The sequence below is a fragment of the Mya arenaria genome, chromosome 6 (assembly GCF_026914265.1).
Source record: "Mya arenaria isolate MELC-2E11 chromosome 6, ASM2691426v1".
Lineage (NCBI taxonomy): Eukaryota > Metazoa > Mollusca > Bivalvia > Myida > Myidae > Mya > Mya arenaria.
The window spans coordinates 78,265,247-78,283,769 of NC_069127.1; the positions used below are offsets into that span (position 1 = coordinate 78,265,247).

An 18,523-nucleotide genomic window follows, 5' to 3' on the forward strand; every position below is an offset into this window, starting at 1 on the left:
TAATAATTTTAAATACAATGTAAGCGAAAATACTTGATTATGTTGCAGACTATTCTGGATGAAAGAAAACACAATCAACTTCTAGATGCCATCACTTCCATTGATGGGAAGAAAAAGTAAGGCTGTAGTTTTAATCAGATTATCACATACATTTTTGTAAGTAGTGTAGTGTCCCTGTACTAGGAAATTTGACCACAATTCAAAGCTTAAGCACAATTCAACAATTAAAAGTCTGTCTCTATGTTTTCGAATCTGACTCCTTTGTACTGGTTCACTTCTTTCCTGTTTATAAGCTTGAACATTTGTTTATTTTCAGAAACCGACTGTCGCAAAGAACTGTCATCAGTAACCAGATTTCAGAATTCAACTTCACATCCAGTAAAGGTATTCTTTGGTTTCATTTTTCAAGATTTAGAATGTCAGATTCTTAGTTGTATGATACATAACTAAAATGTTCTGTAGAGCTTAAATGTTGCACAGTTTATAGCTGGTTATCATATCTTATCTGAAACATTGTTACACATCTATTAAGTAAAAATACTAAAATAAAATATCCAATCCATTATTTTTTAATTATACAATGGGCCCGTTGTTCAGAACTTTGTTAAAGTTGTAAAATTAAAACCTCAATCATTCTTGTTAACTTGAACTGCTCTGAAAGTTCCATAGACACATGATGTGCAGTATAAATAAATTAGTACATGATCAAATGGTTCACCTTTAAAAGTGAACAACCATGCTGTTAACAAAATTGTGAACTTAAACAAAGTTCTGAACATTCTGCTAGTGTAACAGGCATTGATGTTCAAGCTAATTACAAATTTCATCCTGCTTTCCATGATCAGTTATTGTACATGTATGCCATTTCCAGATGACAGTAGCAAGGTGCGGCTTCACGAGCTGGTTGGCTCTCTGAAGGAGACCGGTTCCCATGACAACCTTAAGAAGCAACTGTCTACGGTCCAGCGACACAACAAAACTGTAGCCACACCCCTCCCCAGGCATGAGAAAGAGAAGGTTTGTTTACAATCATGTTATAAGATAAATGAGTTTGAGTTCATTTGATTTTGAAGCATACTTATGGGTATTTTATATTTCCTTAAAGATACACTATTACTCCCAAGTAAGATTTAACACATTTAATACAATTGTTTTAATATACCATAAAGGATGAACAAATGTCGAAAACAATGGTTCTTATGCGGGATACCGAGTTTAATTTAAAAGAAATGTGCATAAAACGTTAATTAAATACAGCTATTAAATACACGGTTATAATATCGTTAGTAGTAATTAGTATTTTCCATAAATGCATTATTTAGTAAGTAGTTGAGGGTGTATCACTTAAAATTTGTTTTACATGTATGTGTATTGATTTTGAATAAGAGTATCACTTAAATTATTTCAGCTTGAAGGCATTAACTGTACCTAATGTTAAAAAACATGTATGAATTAAATCATTTTCTTCACTGATATTTTCAGATAAATAGAACAGCTGCCTATGAAGCTACCACACAGGAGGTGTCAAAGTGGGACCCCCTTGTTCGGGAAAACAGAAAGGTACATTACAAAACTAGCTAGTATTTGTAGTGCTGTAACAATGTGTGTTTTTAACTCTCAGTCGCTAGCTTGAACATTTCTCAAGATGAACCAAGTTTGAATATGGAGAATCCTTTTCTACAGAACTATGACTAAAATGAGCTAATATCCTATATGTATACAAGAACTTGTACATTTTATGATAATAACTCAGTCAAATAATTATGGAGAGATTCCTGTTGTGTTGTGTTTCAGGCTGACCAGCTGTACTTCCCTCTCCAGAAGCAGGACTTCTCAGTGGTCACAACTGATCAGCTCGTCAAACGCTTTCAAGTACGATATTAATACTAGCTTAATCAGTATGAACAATCATATAACAATGACTTCAGAAATTTTTGGCTCGCTGTTAAGCAAGGCAGACACATCTGGGTTACTTTGTGCTGCAGCGACGTCGTCAGTTCAGCTGTATCATGCTTTTGTTTCTGATCATTAATTGTTGTAGTTTTCGAAATTGGGCTACACATTGGTCATGGGCATTACACGACCCTTAATTGTTTTGGAGTCAGTAGGTTTAAGCTTACGGTGACCTTTACTATAAAGATTATGGGTGCTCATGACAGGTAAAAGATCTGATTTGCGGAAATCTATTTAAACCATAAACTTACTGATAATGGCCAGTGAGAACACATCTCTTCGAGCCCTCTCAAAAAGCATGAAATGATGTTGTTGTTTAGGCATCTACTGCTAACCATAGAGGTTGTGGCGTTTTGCCCCATGAGGGGCACATTCCCTTGGCCCTTCAAATTGGACACATTAAAAAAACTGCTAAATACTTGCTGGTTAGAGTTTGCCAAAAGGCTTACTAATTGATCATTATTTAACCAATAGTTAACTAGCTTAACAATAACCTGTGAACAGCTTATCAAAGTTGGATATCATCGGCTACACTACTGGATTCTACAGATGAAAAGGACTAATGAAGAAACTTAAATGCAATTCGATATACTATCAGCAGTTGCCACAATGAATCTAAATCAAATAATTTTGCACTATGCCTTCCAGCCGCGTACACCCCTGGAGATGCAGGTTGCAGCATTACTGCGAGGCAGTGAGAATGTTGTACAGGATGCGGAGCAGTGTGAGCTCACACCAGCTGAACAGAGGGCGCTCCGGGCCATGGACTTGCAGGAGGTACACGCAAAGAAAGTTTGAGAAAGAAAGCAAACATAATTATTTACTCAAAGACGCAAGACTAGCATTTATCCAATACTTACCATGCATCAATCAGATTGTTCCCTTTTGCAATATAACTAAAAGTAGCATTTTTAATTAATATTTGTCTATGCTTATACAGTGAATTTAAGAATATTTGACTTTGAATTTTCAGTCTTTAGGCAAAGAATACTGTTCATATTCGTTGACATTTATTCACATTTTCCAATTTATGTAACTTTCTTTTTCGATAAGGCAAAGGAGCGGAGAATGGAGCTGATGAAGCACCGAGCTCTCATGTCCTACAAGGAACTCAGGGCAAAACGGCAGAAGAAAATAAAGAGTAAAAGGTAACAGTAATGTGCTCGTTTATTGTAGTGTCAACCCTCTCGATTAAGGGACAGTCTGCTTAGGAGACACCTCTTTACTCCTGATTCCTATTCTGTATGCTATTCGCCTGGCAGCAAGACAATGGATACCATTTATGTAATTAGCAGCTGGGTGGCCATATCAGAACAAGCCCCTAGTGGGGATCAAACCTCAAAGGCAGACGCTCGAACCACTAGGCCACAAAGATACATTCAACTAATTTGTTAAAAATAATATAAGTTGTATTGAGGAAAATTATATGTTAATACCTTGTGTGGTAAAATGGTTTCTTTATATCATTCGCCTGTGTTTTTTGTGGTCTATATTAAAAAAATTAAGTATTCATTCTTGTATGGTTCATGTTTCTTGTAAAATGATTTGCATTATTCAATTTGAATACATGTTATTGATAAGACATGTAGTTGCAAAACGGAAATGAAAATACTTGCCCTTAATCAAAGTAATTTTGTTCCAGGTTCCATCGAATCCTGAAAAAAGAGAAGCTAAAAACTGAGAAGAAGTTGCTGGAGACATTACAACAAGATGACCCTGAGAGTTTCCTGGAAAAGATTAACCAGTTTGAAAAGGAGAGAGCGGAGGAACGCATGTCCCTCAAGCACAGGGGAGGCACAAAGTTTGCCAAGAGACAGATGATCTATGCCAAGTTTGATGACAGGGTAAGTGCTTGACTGGTTAAAGAATATATGGTATTCATTTCTGGGCAGTGTAGGTACTAAGTTTGCCATTAATCATAAGTTTGAACACAGAGTTGTTGGTGGACTTGGTACCTAGTTTATTTAACTTAAATGAGATATGGTATTTGGATATCTTGTTATGTAATGCAAAAGTAAAATGCTAAGGATTATAGCAAAGTTCTAATATTAAATTTAATAGTACTCCTCAAAATAATTTAAGGACCACTATTTCATACCATTATTTTAAAACAGTACACGTATTGATAATTTATCCATTGATGTACAAGTATACAAGGGTGTATCGGGTACATGTAGAAAACAGTAAATTGTGCGTAACTGCATGGGTAAATTGAGGATTTTTTATTTTGTTTGGGTCACCCTGCGATATTGAGTGTTTTTTACCATTCTTTAAAACTGTCGGTTTTGTAGTGTTACAAATTAAACACATTTTTGTGTAAAATTTGGATAGTTTTAGACTTGAACAGTAATTATGCCTCTAAGGAGACATTTACCGCTTGGTGATATGGAACGAATGGTTGGAATGCTGTTGGCCGGACAGACTCAACGTCACGTTGGACGTCACTTTAACGTTAGCCATACTGTGGTCGGTCGAGTGTGGCAGAGGTACCTGGATACTGGCTCTGTTGTTGAAAGAGCAAGAAGAGATCGTATGAGGAAAACAACGGACCGTGATGACCATTATATTGTTAATATGGCTAAACGTGGGAGGTTCGAATCCGCAAAAACGTTAAATGCAAACTTCCGTGTGGCATCTGGGATTCGAATCTGTGAACAAACTGTAAGAAACAGACTTTACGCTGCCAATATTCGTGCTCGGAGGCCCATGCAGCTGTCGGCCCTCCATTGAAACCAGGCCACAGGAGGTTAAGGTTGGCTTTTTCACAAGACCACCATAACATTCCACTAGCTAGACTCCGATCAGTCCTTTTTACTGATGAGTTAAAGTTTTGTGTTGCCTTCAATGACTGCAGGAGACGTGTGTGGCGGCAGAAAAATGAGCGATTCAAGGACTGTTGCATCCAGGAACACGATAGGTTCGGTGGCCCATCAGTACTTGTTTGGGGTGGGGTCTTCTATGATGGTTCTACTGACTTGTACGTCATTCAAAACGGTTCTTAAACCGGTGTTCGCTATCGAGATGAGATCCTTGATGCATTTGTGCGACCTTATGCTGGTGCTGTTGGCCAGGATTTTGTGTTTATGGACGATAAGGCCCGTCCGCACAGGGCTTGTGTTGTCAATGACTACCTTGAACGCAAAGGAATAGAGCGTATGGACTGGCCTGCCCACTCTCCTGATCTTAATCCAATAGAGCAGGGCTTCCATTAAGAATTTGAAACTGGAAGTATGAACTTCCTGTGAATCAATTTTGGAAGTTTTACACTGAAATATGGAAGTTTAAGTCTCCATAATACAATATCTTTTTCAACAAATATATTAAAAATCAAATAATATTCACTATAACTTATATTATTATAATTCCTTTTACTTAAAAACACTTAAACTGATTGAAATTATGACTACGGTATAAAAGTAATATTGACAAAAGGTTTTGATTTTTGTACTTCCAAGCTTTCAACTTTGGAAGTTTTCTTCAAAATTATGGAAGTTTTTGTACTTCCAAGGAATCAATTTTGGAAGTTTTAACCCATTTCTAGGGAGTATCTACTTCCAAACTTCCTTTAACGGAAGCCCTGCAATAGAGCATGTATGGGACATACTTCAACGACAGATTATTGGGAGGCCAGCTCAACCACAGACACGGGAGGACCTAGCACAAGCGCTCATTGAGGAGTGGGCAAGAATTCCTTGCCCTGCAATCAGGAAACTGATTCGCAGCTTCAATTCCAGGTGTAGGGTTGTGATTGACGCTAGAGGTGGTCACACGTGATATTAACTTTACTTGGTGTGTGACTTTCAACATGTAACATTGCTGTTTGTAAAATTTCATGCCCCACCCACCGATATGCAAACGTTCAAATTTCAGTAGTGACCACGCCTTTTGATCTCACATGTGTTTACCATTGTTTTTCGCGATTACATACTTTTACCATAATAACCCTAGTTCAATAACTCAATAACTGCATATATAAATAGAAGCAGATATTGAGTTCTTGCACTAAGGTGACGAATTGTTAACTACAGATATCATGTAGTTCATATAATTAATTGTTTTGTTTGTAATAATTAAATTGATGAAATTATAGCCCTCTAGTTTGGTGGTCCTTAAATTATTTTGAGGGGTATATAAATACCTAAGTAATGGCTGAACTTACTGGTGATAGTGATGTCATCTAAGAGACATGTTAATGTTAGACAAAAAGAGTATTTCTTTTTTCATTAAACAATCATCATTGTACTAATCAAATGGTGTTTTACTTGTTTATCAAAAGGCTACAGCAATGGAATTTATATATAATGTGCAAGTAAATGATAGTAACAACTTTGTAACTCTATGTAACTTATACTAATATTGATTTTTAGTTCACTTTTTCTTAAAAAACAAAGTCAATGTATTGTCATAGCCTTGTTGTAATTGTGCAAAACTTAACCTTGGCTCTTACTCAAAAACCAATTAAGATGTAAAAATAATACTTGGTATACATATTGCACATGTCTGGCTTTAATAATTGTTGAGTTATGCCCCTTTCATGACTGCAAAATAACAGACAGGTATTGGTGTTTGATCTGAAGCGCACTTGTTAAATATTGTTTCATGAAGTTTGTTTGCGTTCCCCCATTGAATTTTCATTATTCAACTATTTGCACTGTTGTAGGCCAGACAAGAGGTGCAGAACATGCTTCAGAAGAGCAGAGAAATCACTCAGAAACTCAAATCTGCCGAGTCCAGTGATGACTCTGCTGATGAAATAGATGACAACTTGGCCAACCAAACAGGAGGAGATGCACACTACTCAGCCCCAGGGAGCAGAGAGGCGAGCAACCCCTGGATGGTTAAACCCACAGTTACAATAAAACTCAAGTCTGACTACGCAAGACCTGAAACAGTGGAAAATGAAGTAAGCCAGCAGGATGACATTCATAGTGCTGATGTTGGGGATGACTTTGAGAGTGAATCTAAGCTTGTAGAAGGGAATGTTAATGAAATACATGCAAGTGGTAGTGAACATGACATTAGTGATGGTGATAATGACGATGGTGATGAGAGTGAAAGTGACATGCCTAAGGAAAGTAGAAAAAGTGTTAAAAAAGCAAATGTTGAAATAGTGAAAGAAGGCATAAATAAGCACAGTTTTGATGATGTAAATGAAGATGAAGAGGACATTTCTGATGATATTGATGAAATATTCAACAAGAAAAAAACAAAGACAAAAGTAGTTGATAAGGTTAAACAAGAAGTTAGAAAGAAAACTAAAGAAAAGAAGAAGAAAAAGGAGGATAATAAAAATGGTGTAACAAAACTTTCTGTAAATAAGAGAAAAAAGGAGAAGAGAAAGAAAGAATTGGAACGTCAGAATAGAGAACTTAGAAAGCAAATGGAAAGAAAAACTGATGAAGCAAGAAAAAGGAAAGTTGGTGTTGAGAACAGCTCTGATATTGACAATGATATTGAAGAGGACAATGATAGTGGAGAGGAAGTAATAGATGAAAAGCTAGTCAGAAAGCGGACTCTTGCAGAGATAGAAAATGATTCTGAAGATGAGATTGAACCAGAGTATCCTAGAAACAAACCAACTGATGCCAAGAAAGCTAGAAGCGAGAATAAGAAGTCTGATAAACCTACAGAAGCCTACATTGATCCAAACAAACTGTTCACAATGAGCACTAGGATGAAACAAGTGGGATCTGCTCCTGATCTTATTGGTAAGTTTTAAACTACTATACTAATTGTTACTGATAAAAAGTCCAACTTGGACAAATAGCTAGATATGATGTGGAATAATTTGGTTATAACAACAACACGGCAGTGTGCAGTTTTTTCTGATAAGTTGTGATTTTCAAGTTATGACCCTTGATAGTTTGAAAAGGTCTTGCAAAAATTTGATAACTTGGCAAAACCATTCAATATAATTACAGGAAACTTTGCACACAAATTACTGGTGATAGTATGAACATGCTTGTTAGGCTCATAAGTATGACTGATAGTTGTAGAGTTATGCCTCTTTTAGACTAAAAAGAACAAGAGCAGATGAGCGTTGCTGTAAGCATTCTAAAAAAATATGTTATTTATGTACCAGTATCTGTTTATATGTTCTTCATAGACTACTTTTGGTTTGTGAACAAGGTTATTGACTAGTATAAATAATAGATGTTATATTTTTATTTTGAGAATTTTTAGTTAGGATCATTCTCAAAATAAAAATATATGTTATTAAAAAGCACAGACCTTTTGTGTTATTTTTCAAGCTTTGTTTGTTCAGATGATGGAGAGACAGAGCTAGATCCAGAGGAACAACAGAGACTGACAATAGCCCAGGCGTTCGCAGACGATGATGTGATAGATGAATTCTCCCAGGAGAAGGATGCTCTTGCTGATGCAGGGAAGCCTCAGGACATCTGTCTACATATGCCGGGATGGGGGGAGTGGGGAGGTGATGGAGTCAAGGTCAACAGGAGGAAGAGAAAAAGGTTTAGTACCAGTTTCTTTTTTTGATTATACATGGTATTATAGTTTATAAAGTTTGGACTTTACTTTGTATCAAATTGAGGAATTAATTTAAGTCTTAAATGTAGTGAAGTCCTTGTCTTGCATGTGATGTCTTTCGAAATATGAATCCAAATAATGCAAATAGCATCATGTTCTTTTATGAACTCGACTCAAACTCTTATTTATATTATGATTTTGCTGTCCTGTTTAAATCTTATGAAAAACGACTTCTCACTGTTACTCATCTGATGGAATATATTTCTGTTCTAGACTGACAATCAAGGCCCCACCCCCTCTGCCGAGGAAGGACCAACATCTTGGTCATGTGATCATCAGTGAGAAGAAAAACGAGGCTGTGAAGAAACATCAGGTATGTGGGTATCTGCTGGAAAGACACTTTGTTTTATTTGCCAACAAGATCCAAAATAGCTGGATGCAGCTTTATGTGTTCCTTTTTTTTTGCATTGTCTGTCTAGAATTGAAACCTCAACTTGTCCTTGTGAGTTAGGAACTTTATTAAAGATGCACTCTTACTCCCAAATAACATTTACCACAATTAATCATATTGTTTGAATATTCCAAAAAGGATGAATAAATATCGAAAACAATAGTTCTTATGAAGAATACCGAGTTTAATTTGAAAGGAATGAGCAGAAAACATGGTATTTGTACCTTATGCGACAATAGTAGATCACAGAAAATCTTTTAGCATTCACCAATCATTTAATATTTTTGCGCTTTCTGCTATAAAATACACAGTTACAATCTTGTTATCAGTTATTAACATTTTCAATACATGCATTATTTAGTAAATAGTTAAAGGTTTATCAGTCAAAATTGTTGTTTGTTATACATGTGTATGTCTAAATTTTGGCTAAGAGTGTCACTTTAAAAATAGCAGGATTTTGTTAATACTCGTTCATGCATCGGTTATAAATTAACCTAAATCACCTCACAATAATTATTATTATAATTTTCTTTTTCTGTCTTTTTAAAACCTGATTTTATCATAATTATACTCTCAATTTTCAGGTGAGCGAGGTCCCATTCCCCTACACGAGTGCCGATCAGTTTGAGAAGAGCATTCGAGCTCCCCTGGGCAAAACTTGGAATCCCGAGATGGTGTATAAACAGATGGTGAAGCCCAAGGTTGTTACCCAAATGGGGAAGATCATCTCCCCAATGGACAAGTCAGAGGCCTTTGCAAACCGCAAAGAGGAGGTGAAAGGGGACTTGGATGGAGACAAGGAGAAAAAGTTCGGGAAATCCAAAATGAAAGATAATAAAAAACATAAGGGAAAGGGCAAAAGAAAATGAGATATTGATACTTCTTTTATGTGAATTTTAAAATACATATAGTACACACACATCGATTTTTTAGCAAGAATTTAGAAATGTCATGTATGTTTAAAGTTGTTTCACAGAAGAAAGATGCATTTTATGTTTTGAAAAAGTTGTTGCAGAATGGAGAATAAAATGTGGAACATACATCTGACTTTTTTTATCAACCCAGCTTAAGCAGTAAATACAAAGTTATTTGTCCAGCTTGTTTTCTCTACCATTCAATTTTGAGTAGTAACATCACAAGGGTATTATTTTCTGTAATAAGCCGACCGGTTTCCCTTGTAGCTTGTAAGTCTAGTCTGCTTTTCCTATCCATTCAGCAAACAGAATGGAATGAATTCATTTGAAGATTGATTTCCCTGAGGAATATAAGTTTATCCATGTTGTGTTTCAGCTGATCAAAAGACCATGTCTGGTCTACATAATAACTATTTAACCTACATTGATTAACTTGCCTTGTTAATTGCCATTGACCTGTTGATGATCCAATTTTGGGGGGAAGTTTTAGGTCACACATTTGTCATAACAAAATTCAAGAACATTTAATCCAAGGACCATGAAATTTACTCCCATGTTCTACTTCACCAGTAGATGACCCCTAGTTATTGTCGTAGCCCATCATGCCACCACTTGACAACTGTTCCAAGATATTCACATGAATCCTTGTACACGTTACCAGTGACGATGTGCACACGAGCAGAAAGCCTTGTACTCTGGCTTCAATTATTGTTATACTGTTTTAAAAAGTCATGCAAACTCAGGCATATCTAATCATCTCTCATGATATTCACAGAAACCTTTTAGAGATGTTTCCAGTAACAAAATGCTTGTGTGTAACAATATGCTTGCCTGTAGCAAAGCCCAAAACTCTGAAAAATACTGTCAGGTTAGCCCCTTTCCTTGACTGGAAACAACGGCAGCCAATTATATAAAACTGGTTCAGTCTTTTGGTTTGGTTCAAGTTGGCCAGAGTATTTACTGATTGGACAATATAGATATCTATATATATAAATATTTATTAACGAATAAAATCATTTGGATGAGCAAACAAGCTTTAAGATAACCTCAGGACAACTCATCAAAGTTTTATACAATTGGCTGCAGATGAACATTGACATTTGCTTGAGACAATCTTAGTGCGTTGGTTTAGAGTGCTGGAAAATGATGTTTTAAAATGTAACCATTTATTTCTAATAAAACATAACAAATTCAACAATAGGTAATATCAACAGCAAGAAAAAATCAGACTCATAATTTAATTATAAAATTTTTACAAATCTAATAATCTTACAGACATTTGAATTAAAATACTTTAAAACTTAAATGCATACATTGAAGTGAATGAAAGTGAAATGCATGAATAATATACAACTCACTAGTACATCACATAGCAACATCGACTTATGTTAATCAAATGACGTACTGTATTTGAAAACAAATGTTAACACTGAAAATGAATAAATGTGAACCTTTGGCATTTAAAAACTTTATGAACAGAATGATGTTTATGTCAATGTTTTAGGAGGAATGAATTCATGATACCTAAATATAGGACACTGACATGTTATATTAATACATATATTTAAACAAGAATCATAATGATGGGAAGAAACCAGGTTTTCAATGTTTGACTTAAAAACTTCAGCCTCTTCCTGTATATCAAGTTTGGTCACCATAGTTCAACCCTAACTAAATTTATTCACTTTGAACCAAGAGTGACTGTGACCCTAGGGGCCCAAAACATGAAAGGTCTTCATAACCACTTCCTATATACCAAGTTTGGTTGCAATATGTCAACCCTAACTAAAGTTAAGAGTTTTCTATTTTAAATTATTTTTAGTTACAGTGACCTTGAATCTAGGGGCCCCAAATGCAATCCCATGAAAGGTCTCCATAAACTTTTCCTATATATGTATATACCAAGTTTGTTCACTAAATGTTGAACCTAAATCAAATTTTTGATATCACAGGTGAGTTTGATGCCATCTGACTGCCTGAACAACGACATACACCATTCTTATTTATAACCAGGTTTCGCTTTGTGAAAACCTGGTTTAAAATGTAGATGAACATAATAATAGTAAATAAATCTTTCTCTTAGTAAGTACAATTTAATGTTTTTCTTTATGATGTTCTCATTTTCTTGGTGTTCCAAGGTCAATGTTGAAACTGCCCTGGCGGTTATCTTGTCGGTTGGCTGGATAATTGGTGGTGCCAGTTTGTGGTCGGAAATCAAATCCAACTGAAAAAACAGAATGAGTCATTCTTGTAAAGTAGTGTCATTAAAATATTCAAATATGTAAGTTTGTAATAATGATAATAACAATAAAAATATGAAATGATCAAAGTACTGGCATCATCAATAAATAGAGATGGGATTTCACTTACAGTTACTGAAACAAATAAAATGCACTAAAAGCTAATTATTAGGAAAGGGCATGCATTGCGCAAATCTTTTTCTGTAGTAAATACTGTAAAAAAAGCAGAAAATGCTTCCATGACAGGGCGAGGCAGTGCAGGAAAAACTGAATAATCTGGCTGAAGTTTGCAACTTGATTCCATATGACGATTCTGTCAAGAATATTTACCTTATTAGTTATGGGACTGTGAAAAATACCATGGGAGCTTTTGAATTGAACAAATGGATTAAAAGGATGCTTGCCAGGCTTTCCTGGTGTCATTTTATGTAGATAATGAGCATCGACAACTCAACACTTTATACCTCAGGGGCTGCCTTAAATAATTATGAATTCTGTAATAAACAACAAAATTTAAAGAAACTTTGCATGCATGATTCAGATAGTTCGAAATTCAACTACATATAGTTAATATAAGAAATTCCGTTATTGCATGAATAGTCCACGTAATTTTTTATCACCCTTCCGTATGTTAATCACAAAAAAGCAAAAAAACACACACACACTAACTACAAGACCTACCTGTACCACTTGGAGACTTAAAATGATTGTCCACTGGTGCTATGTTGCTCCTGTGTATTCCTGTAAAACAAACTACTCATGAAATTTCTCTGTTGTGAAAGTATTCAGTGTTTTTGAAGTAACATTTGTACCTGAATTCTCTACTATTACATAGACTACATACCATAAAAAAGTTAGGGCTTTTCCAAAAAAAACATATAACCCCCAGGGGGATGGCAATTATTTTCATAGTATATGGTGGGGTGTCTTTTTTCACAAATTTGGACCCCAAAGGGTAAGTCTGTAGGGGGGTGGTTTAATTTAAAATTGCCTTCCCATGGGGGTTATATGTTTAAATGGAATAGCACTTAGTTTGTTTTCAGTTTCTGCATGGCATTATTTTGGTTTCCATGTGTATAAGTTGGCAAGTTTTATTGCTGGCTATATGAGAGTGTGTTGTAATACATAATCATTTCAAGGGGCATAACTCATACAAAATTATTTGCTGTTCAAAAGCAGTGTTTGAAAGATATTCCCTTTAAAATGATGTTCTCCTTTGAAATTAAAATATCCAATTAGTATATTACTGTTGTCTGCTGCTGCTGCTGCTCCCTGGGCGTTGTTGAAGGCGTGGTTTGGAGGATCTTGGTCTGCAGGATCAAACGCTGACATGCTGATATACTTCCGACGGAGACTGTCATACATAGACTGAAACCCAGATGGCGGTATTAAATGATGGACTGAAACCCAGATGGCGGTATTAAATGATGGACTGAAACCCAGATGGCCGTATTAAATGATGGACTGAAACCCAGATGGCGGTATTAAATGATGGACTGAAACCCAGATGGCCGTATTAAATGATGGACTGAAACCCAGATGGCCGTATTAAATGATGGACTGAAACCCAGATGGCCGTATTAAATGATGGACTGAAACCCAGATGGCCGTATTAAATGATGGACTGAAACCCAGATGGCCGTATTAAATGATGGACTGAAACCCAGATGGCGGTATTAAATGATGGACTGAAACCCAGATGGCTGTATTAAATGATGGACTGAAACCCAGATGGCCGTATTAAATGATGGACTGAAACCCAGATGGCCGTATTAAATGATGGACTGAAACCCAGATGGCCGTATCAAGTGATGAACTGACACCCAGATGGATACCTTTGACCACTTAAATGTGAAGGTATGCTTCCATTCCTGTCCTGTTAAATGGCAAATGGATATACAGTAAAACTGTGGTCATTCGAGGTCGGAGCTTGGTCCCGAACGTTTTCCCTTCTATTTTCATATAAAATATACCTACGCTGCATCAAAACCTAATTATGTTGAGGTGTCGAGCCATATACTCGGTCCAAAGTACACAAATCATGCACAAAACCTTATGGCTCTCTCGAGGTCATTATGTTCACACTTTTTCCCAAACGCATGTTCCAAAATAAACAAACAATTGTATTAAAAATTGTAAAAATTGCAATGACACTTAAAAGGCAATTTGATAAGGTGTGAAGAACCGTTTAACACTGTTAACGCATGACCTATATTAGTTGATATGGGCATTTTAGAAGATTATTATGAGAAGTTAATGACGAGAAAATAATTGTGAGAAATGTAAATGAGTAATAAAAATATGAATAAACAATTTTCTGAAAATAATTCCTTCTTGTCACTTTGTTTCACAATATGGCAATTTTGTAAAAATAAAAATTTCTATTTATTCATTTATTGATATTTCTTTTACATTTTATATTAAGTATACATATAGTATACGACAGCCTTTCAACATAAGAGCGATTTTTACAACGCAACACATAATCAGTGTCTTAGTAAACATACGTCTTCAAACTTAAAATACACTGAAAGATATTTCATAACAGCCTGAAGAAATTGAAAATCGGGTCATTCGAAACATCGGTTCCCTCGAGGTTTAGGCTCAGTCCCCAGCGACCTCGAGCGATCACAGTTTTACTGTAACTCAATAAATATTTAAAACAGAGTGATTGAACTTGCTACATGTTAAGTTTCACATGAATAACTTTGTAATTTAAATCGGTGGGGAAAAATGACTTTTAAGCTTTTTATGACAGCACAATCAAGTCTATGAAAAAACCCTATTGTTTTTTTCTGGTGAGATAATTTTTCAATATTTTGCATTTAACAACATTTTGAGCAAAATAGAGAAACCTTAACCTGTAGTTTCTGGTGTTGCCTGTTTTTCTCCATCAGTTTATCAGTGACCTCACTGTACTTCTTCTTTGTGTCATCCAGCTCTTTCTTACATGCTGATAACATACAATATATAAAACCTGGGTAAAAATTATCTGTCAAAATTCTGACTATTTACACTAAGAGATAAATTATCTCCCCTTCATTCCTGTATTTCTTTTTTAGTGTACTTGTTAACATTGGTAAATTATAAGTTGATGAAAGAGGAAGATTAATATTGTTCAGGTGTTATCCAACAAACAAATAATTGCATTCATAACCTTTAATATACTTACAAATTATACAATAAGATATATGTATTTAAATCATGAAGTTCTTACTTTTAAAGTTAAGAATTTTTCATGAATATAGCCATACGAACCTCCAATCTGTGTCTTGAGAGCTTAAAATGTGTCAAGAAAACTGTTACATTTTGTTCAAACCATCCTTGTAAATTTATATATATTAAATCCTCCCCATTAAAGGATCTAAATATAATCACAAAATTCTTTGAAAAACTTTTAACTCTCCGAAATGGAAATACTAAATGGAGACTAATGACCATATGGTCACAGTAAGAGGATACAATTGAGTTCTGTGCTGGTCTTGGAGACAAGCTGTTCATAATACTGCTCCAGTTGGGTTGCTCGCTCCCTTGCCTTGTTACCCATGTATTCCTGGTAGGTTTTCTCTTGATGGGACTGAAAAAAGTATACCACAGACTTATTTATAATTTACATTTTTTTCAATTAGATTCTGTTGACAGCTTCTTTACATTAACAACAGAAATTAATGCACAGAAATACTGTTGGAGAGAAAGCGTTTCTATTGCTCTACTGAATCAGAGACATTAATCACTCAAATACAAATGAAAATCCACATATTCGGCCTGGTTTTACCTGGTACATCCAGAAGGCGATGGCCCTTGAGCAGATCTCGTTGATCACATCAGGCTTCAGGCCTGCCAAGATCATCTGAACATGAAAGGTAAAGTTAAGTTTTTTTAAAAATAACTAAAATAAGAAGGGATTAAGATGCCAGGTATTAGTAACATTAGGGAACCAATTCAAGAGCTTAGCACAAGATGGCTGCAACTCAATATAATAATAGAAATTCGAAGAAGTTCAACCAAACTTGTGCAAAGCCCTCGCATTGTCAAAATCATTCTTGGGCTTTTCCTTTGCTATCCTCTACTCTTGAATGCACTCTAAAGTATATAATTTTAAGAAGATGGTGTAAATACTACGGGAGGAAACTTTGATTTAAGCCTGGACGAAAAATCGAATTCAACATTGTTCTCATCAAAGGATTGATTTCAACTGTAATACTTACAGACTTGTATTGCTCTGAAGGCTGGAGATTATTTCGCACAATTTCAAACTTCAAACTCAAATTTGTTTGACCTGAAACATACCCAGGTAAACAAATCATTAAATTTGTAGCTTGCAAATTAGTATTTCATATAAGGAACTATTGAATGTAAAATTGTAATTTAATGAAAACATCTTACTGTTTAGGTTATTTTGTATGAAATTTGTTAATGTTGTCCTTACATGCAGGGCAAACCTTGGATTTGTTGAATTCTCTTGTACCATCTTCATCGCAGAAAACATCTAAAGTTTCTTAAAGAAAATTTCCTTTAGCATTTTACATATAGAAAAATGCAGATTAACAGAGCGAACAGTGGTCCATTTTTTTTTTCAGTCATAATAGTGTTATCATTCAATAATTATTTAAGCCTTTCTATAAATGTGCCTATTGTCTCCAGCAACATGTGTACCAAGTTGCATTGGGTTTTCTTAAACTTTTTTTAGTGATGATAAAGGTTAAAGTTTTTGAACACTGATGATGACACCAAGGCTGGGACAATACCTTGAAAAACAAACAAGCTAAATGTGAAAATACCAAAACAAGAGAAGAAAAATCAAATAAACAAGTTTTGGTTCCAATTGTGTTTGAACCACACAACAGGAAAAATTAGGAGCTTGATCTACTGCTCCAGCAAAGCATTATTGACTAGTATATAGAGTAGGTTTTTCATTGGGAAGGTATATCCTTAACCGGTTGTGATGTAATTAAGGAATTGGTAAACTTTACAATCATGTTAGAAAAATGGAAAATGTTCAAGGATACGTGAACATGCCGTCACCTGAAAAGAAGAAGAAGAATAAAATTACTGGTGTAAGTATTTTGAATAATAGAACATTTCATGATTATTAAATTGATGTTATAATTAAAAAAAATAATAGTTGTCTAATATATATTTTATTCAAACATGACGTTCAAACTGTTTTTCGTGTGTACAATACATGTACATACATTTTTAATACATTTAATGACAAGCATGTCAATTCAATTCAATTGTGAATAGCAAACACTGTATATTTTCATTAAATATTAATATTTTTGCTGTAATATGAGTAAAACTTTCTTGTTTTAATCATAACTCGTTTTTAAGAGTTTACAAACTAAAATGAAAGGTGGTGTCCCTCCCTTCCCCCTCCATTTAGTAAGCCATATAAAGGGTATTTCAGATTCCAGTGGGAGGAGGCAACACCTTATTGAAATCACAGCTAACTTACATAGGCAATGTCAGTGAGTCTCTTTCTACATTTTCTGTAGTTGCAAATCAAATCATCACCTTCCATCTTTAAATTAAGCTGTAAAAGCAATGTTTATTATTTTCAATCATAGTTCACATGAAACAAATGAAAAACAACTATATAAAGCAATGTTTATTATTATTTTCAATCATAGTTCACATGAAACAAATGAAAAACAACTATCACACCCAAACAGATCAATCGGATTCAAAGCGTTGTGTTGTAAACTTGGTAAGCAGGGACAGTAGTTTGGCAATTTCGACATGATTCTATATACTCATTACATAAAAACAGACTCTAGACACATAATCTGAAGTAAATCCACACAATTCACCAACTCGGAGTTTCCATTGCGAAGAGTTGACGTTAAATTTGGCAGATTTTTTGGATAACCGCTGCAGACGCAATTTTGAAGTTTTGGCGGGAAACAACACACTATAGAATTGGGAGCAGGTAACAGTTTCTGTTGATCTGCGAATTCACATTGGCATGGAATAAAATGTTGTTATAATTGATCTATAAAAGTTTAAAAATGTTTTGATCCTCTAGAACATCACTACCACTGAGAATCAGTCAGTATTTTGCAAATTTGAATGAATTCACGAGTTTTCACCTAGAATATATTATACAGATATATAAGGAATACAATTATTAACCTTTTCTCTATTTTTAACAACAACAATTCTACAAAACTGACTGTTATAATAAAATGAATATATATCATGATAGCGTTATCAATACAGATGTTGAGAAAATACGCAGCCAGGCAGGAGATCTTGAAAACCCGGGACCTCCCGCCTACAGTGCGAGTGCTCCACCGGCCGATCTACCGGGCCACCCAAGACTGGTGATTTAAAAGTAGGCCTTTTTGGACCGGGCCTTTCTGGTACTGGGCCTTTTTTAAGCCGACTCACCCAAGACCTCTTTATCTAATTGTACCGTGACATGCGTGATAAAATCAGTTTTGTCGAATCGTTGTTTTAGTCGTAAAAGTAAA

General features: G+C 35.1%; 2 protein-coding genes across 3 annotated transcripts in view; one reads left to right on the plus strand and one right to left on the minus strand.

Moving 5' to 3' along the window:
- Nucleotides 1-18,523, plus strand: part of LOC128237419 (U3 small nucleolar RNA-associated protein 14 homolog A-like) — a 43,257-nt gene that overhangs the window by 6,475 nt on the left and 18,259 nt on the right. The window contains exons 3-14 of one of the 2 annotated variants that reach the window (XM_052952949.1): nucleotides 49-116; nucleotides 317-384; nucleotides 872-1,017; nucleotides 1,483-1,560; nucleotides 1,795-1,872; nucleotides 2,602-2,730; nucleotides 3,007-3,101; nucleotides 3,596-3,797; nucleotides 6,614-7,661; nucleotides 8,219-8,426; nucleotides 8,716-8,815; nucleotides 9,478-9,642. In XM_052952949.1, the coding sequence (XP_052808909.1) occupies nucleotides 49-116; nucleotides 317-384; nucleotides 872-1,017; nucleotides 1,483-1,560; nucleotides 1,795-1,872; nucleotides 2,602-2,730; nucleotides 3,007-3,101; nucleotides 3,596-3,797; nucleotides 6,614-7,661; nucleotides 8,219-8,426; nucleotides 8,716-8,815; nucleotides 9,478-9,642 (2,385 nt within the window). Of the gene's footprint in view, nucleotides 1-48; nucleotides 117-316; nucleotides 385-871; nucleotides 1,018-1,482; nucleotides 1,561-1,794; nucleotides 1,873-2,601; nucleotides 2,731-3,006; nucleotides 3,102-3,595; nucleotides 3,798-6,613; nucleotides 7,662-8,218; nucleotides 8,427-8,715; nucleotides 8,816-9,477; nucleotides 9,934-18,523 lie in introns of those variants that run through there. The other variant, XM_052952948.1, reaches the window with a different exon arrangement.
- LOC128237421 (E3 ubiquitin-protein ligase CCNB1IP1-like) lies at nucleotides 11,122-17,917 on the minus strand. Its single transcript, XM_052952950.1, has 12 exons — nucleotides 17,865-17,917; nucleotides 17,506-17,583; nucleotides 17,057-17,072; nucleotides 16,477-16,536; nucleotides 16,256-16,326; nucleotides 15,823-15,897; nucleotides 15,510-15,624; nucleotides 15,306-15,326; nucleotides 14,909-15,000; nucleotides 13,295-13,415; nucleotides 12,729-12,788; nucleotides 11,122-12,031 (listed from the first exon to the last, which is right to left on the minus strand). The coding sequence occupies exons 2-12, from the start codon at nucleotides 17,569-17,571 to the stop codon at nucleotides 11,925-11,927; spliced, it is 804 nt and encodes a 267-aa protein (XP_052808910.1). The 5' UTR covers nucleotides 17,572-17,583; nucleotides 17,865-17,917; the 3' UTR covers nucleotides 11,122-11,924.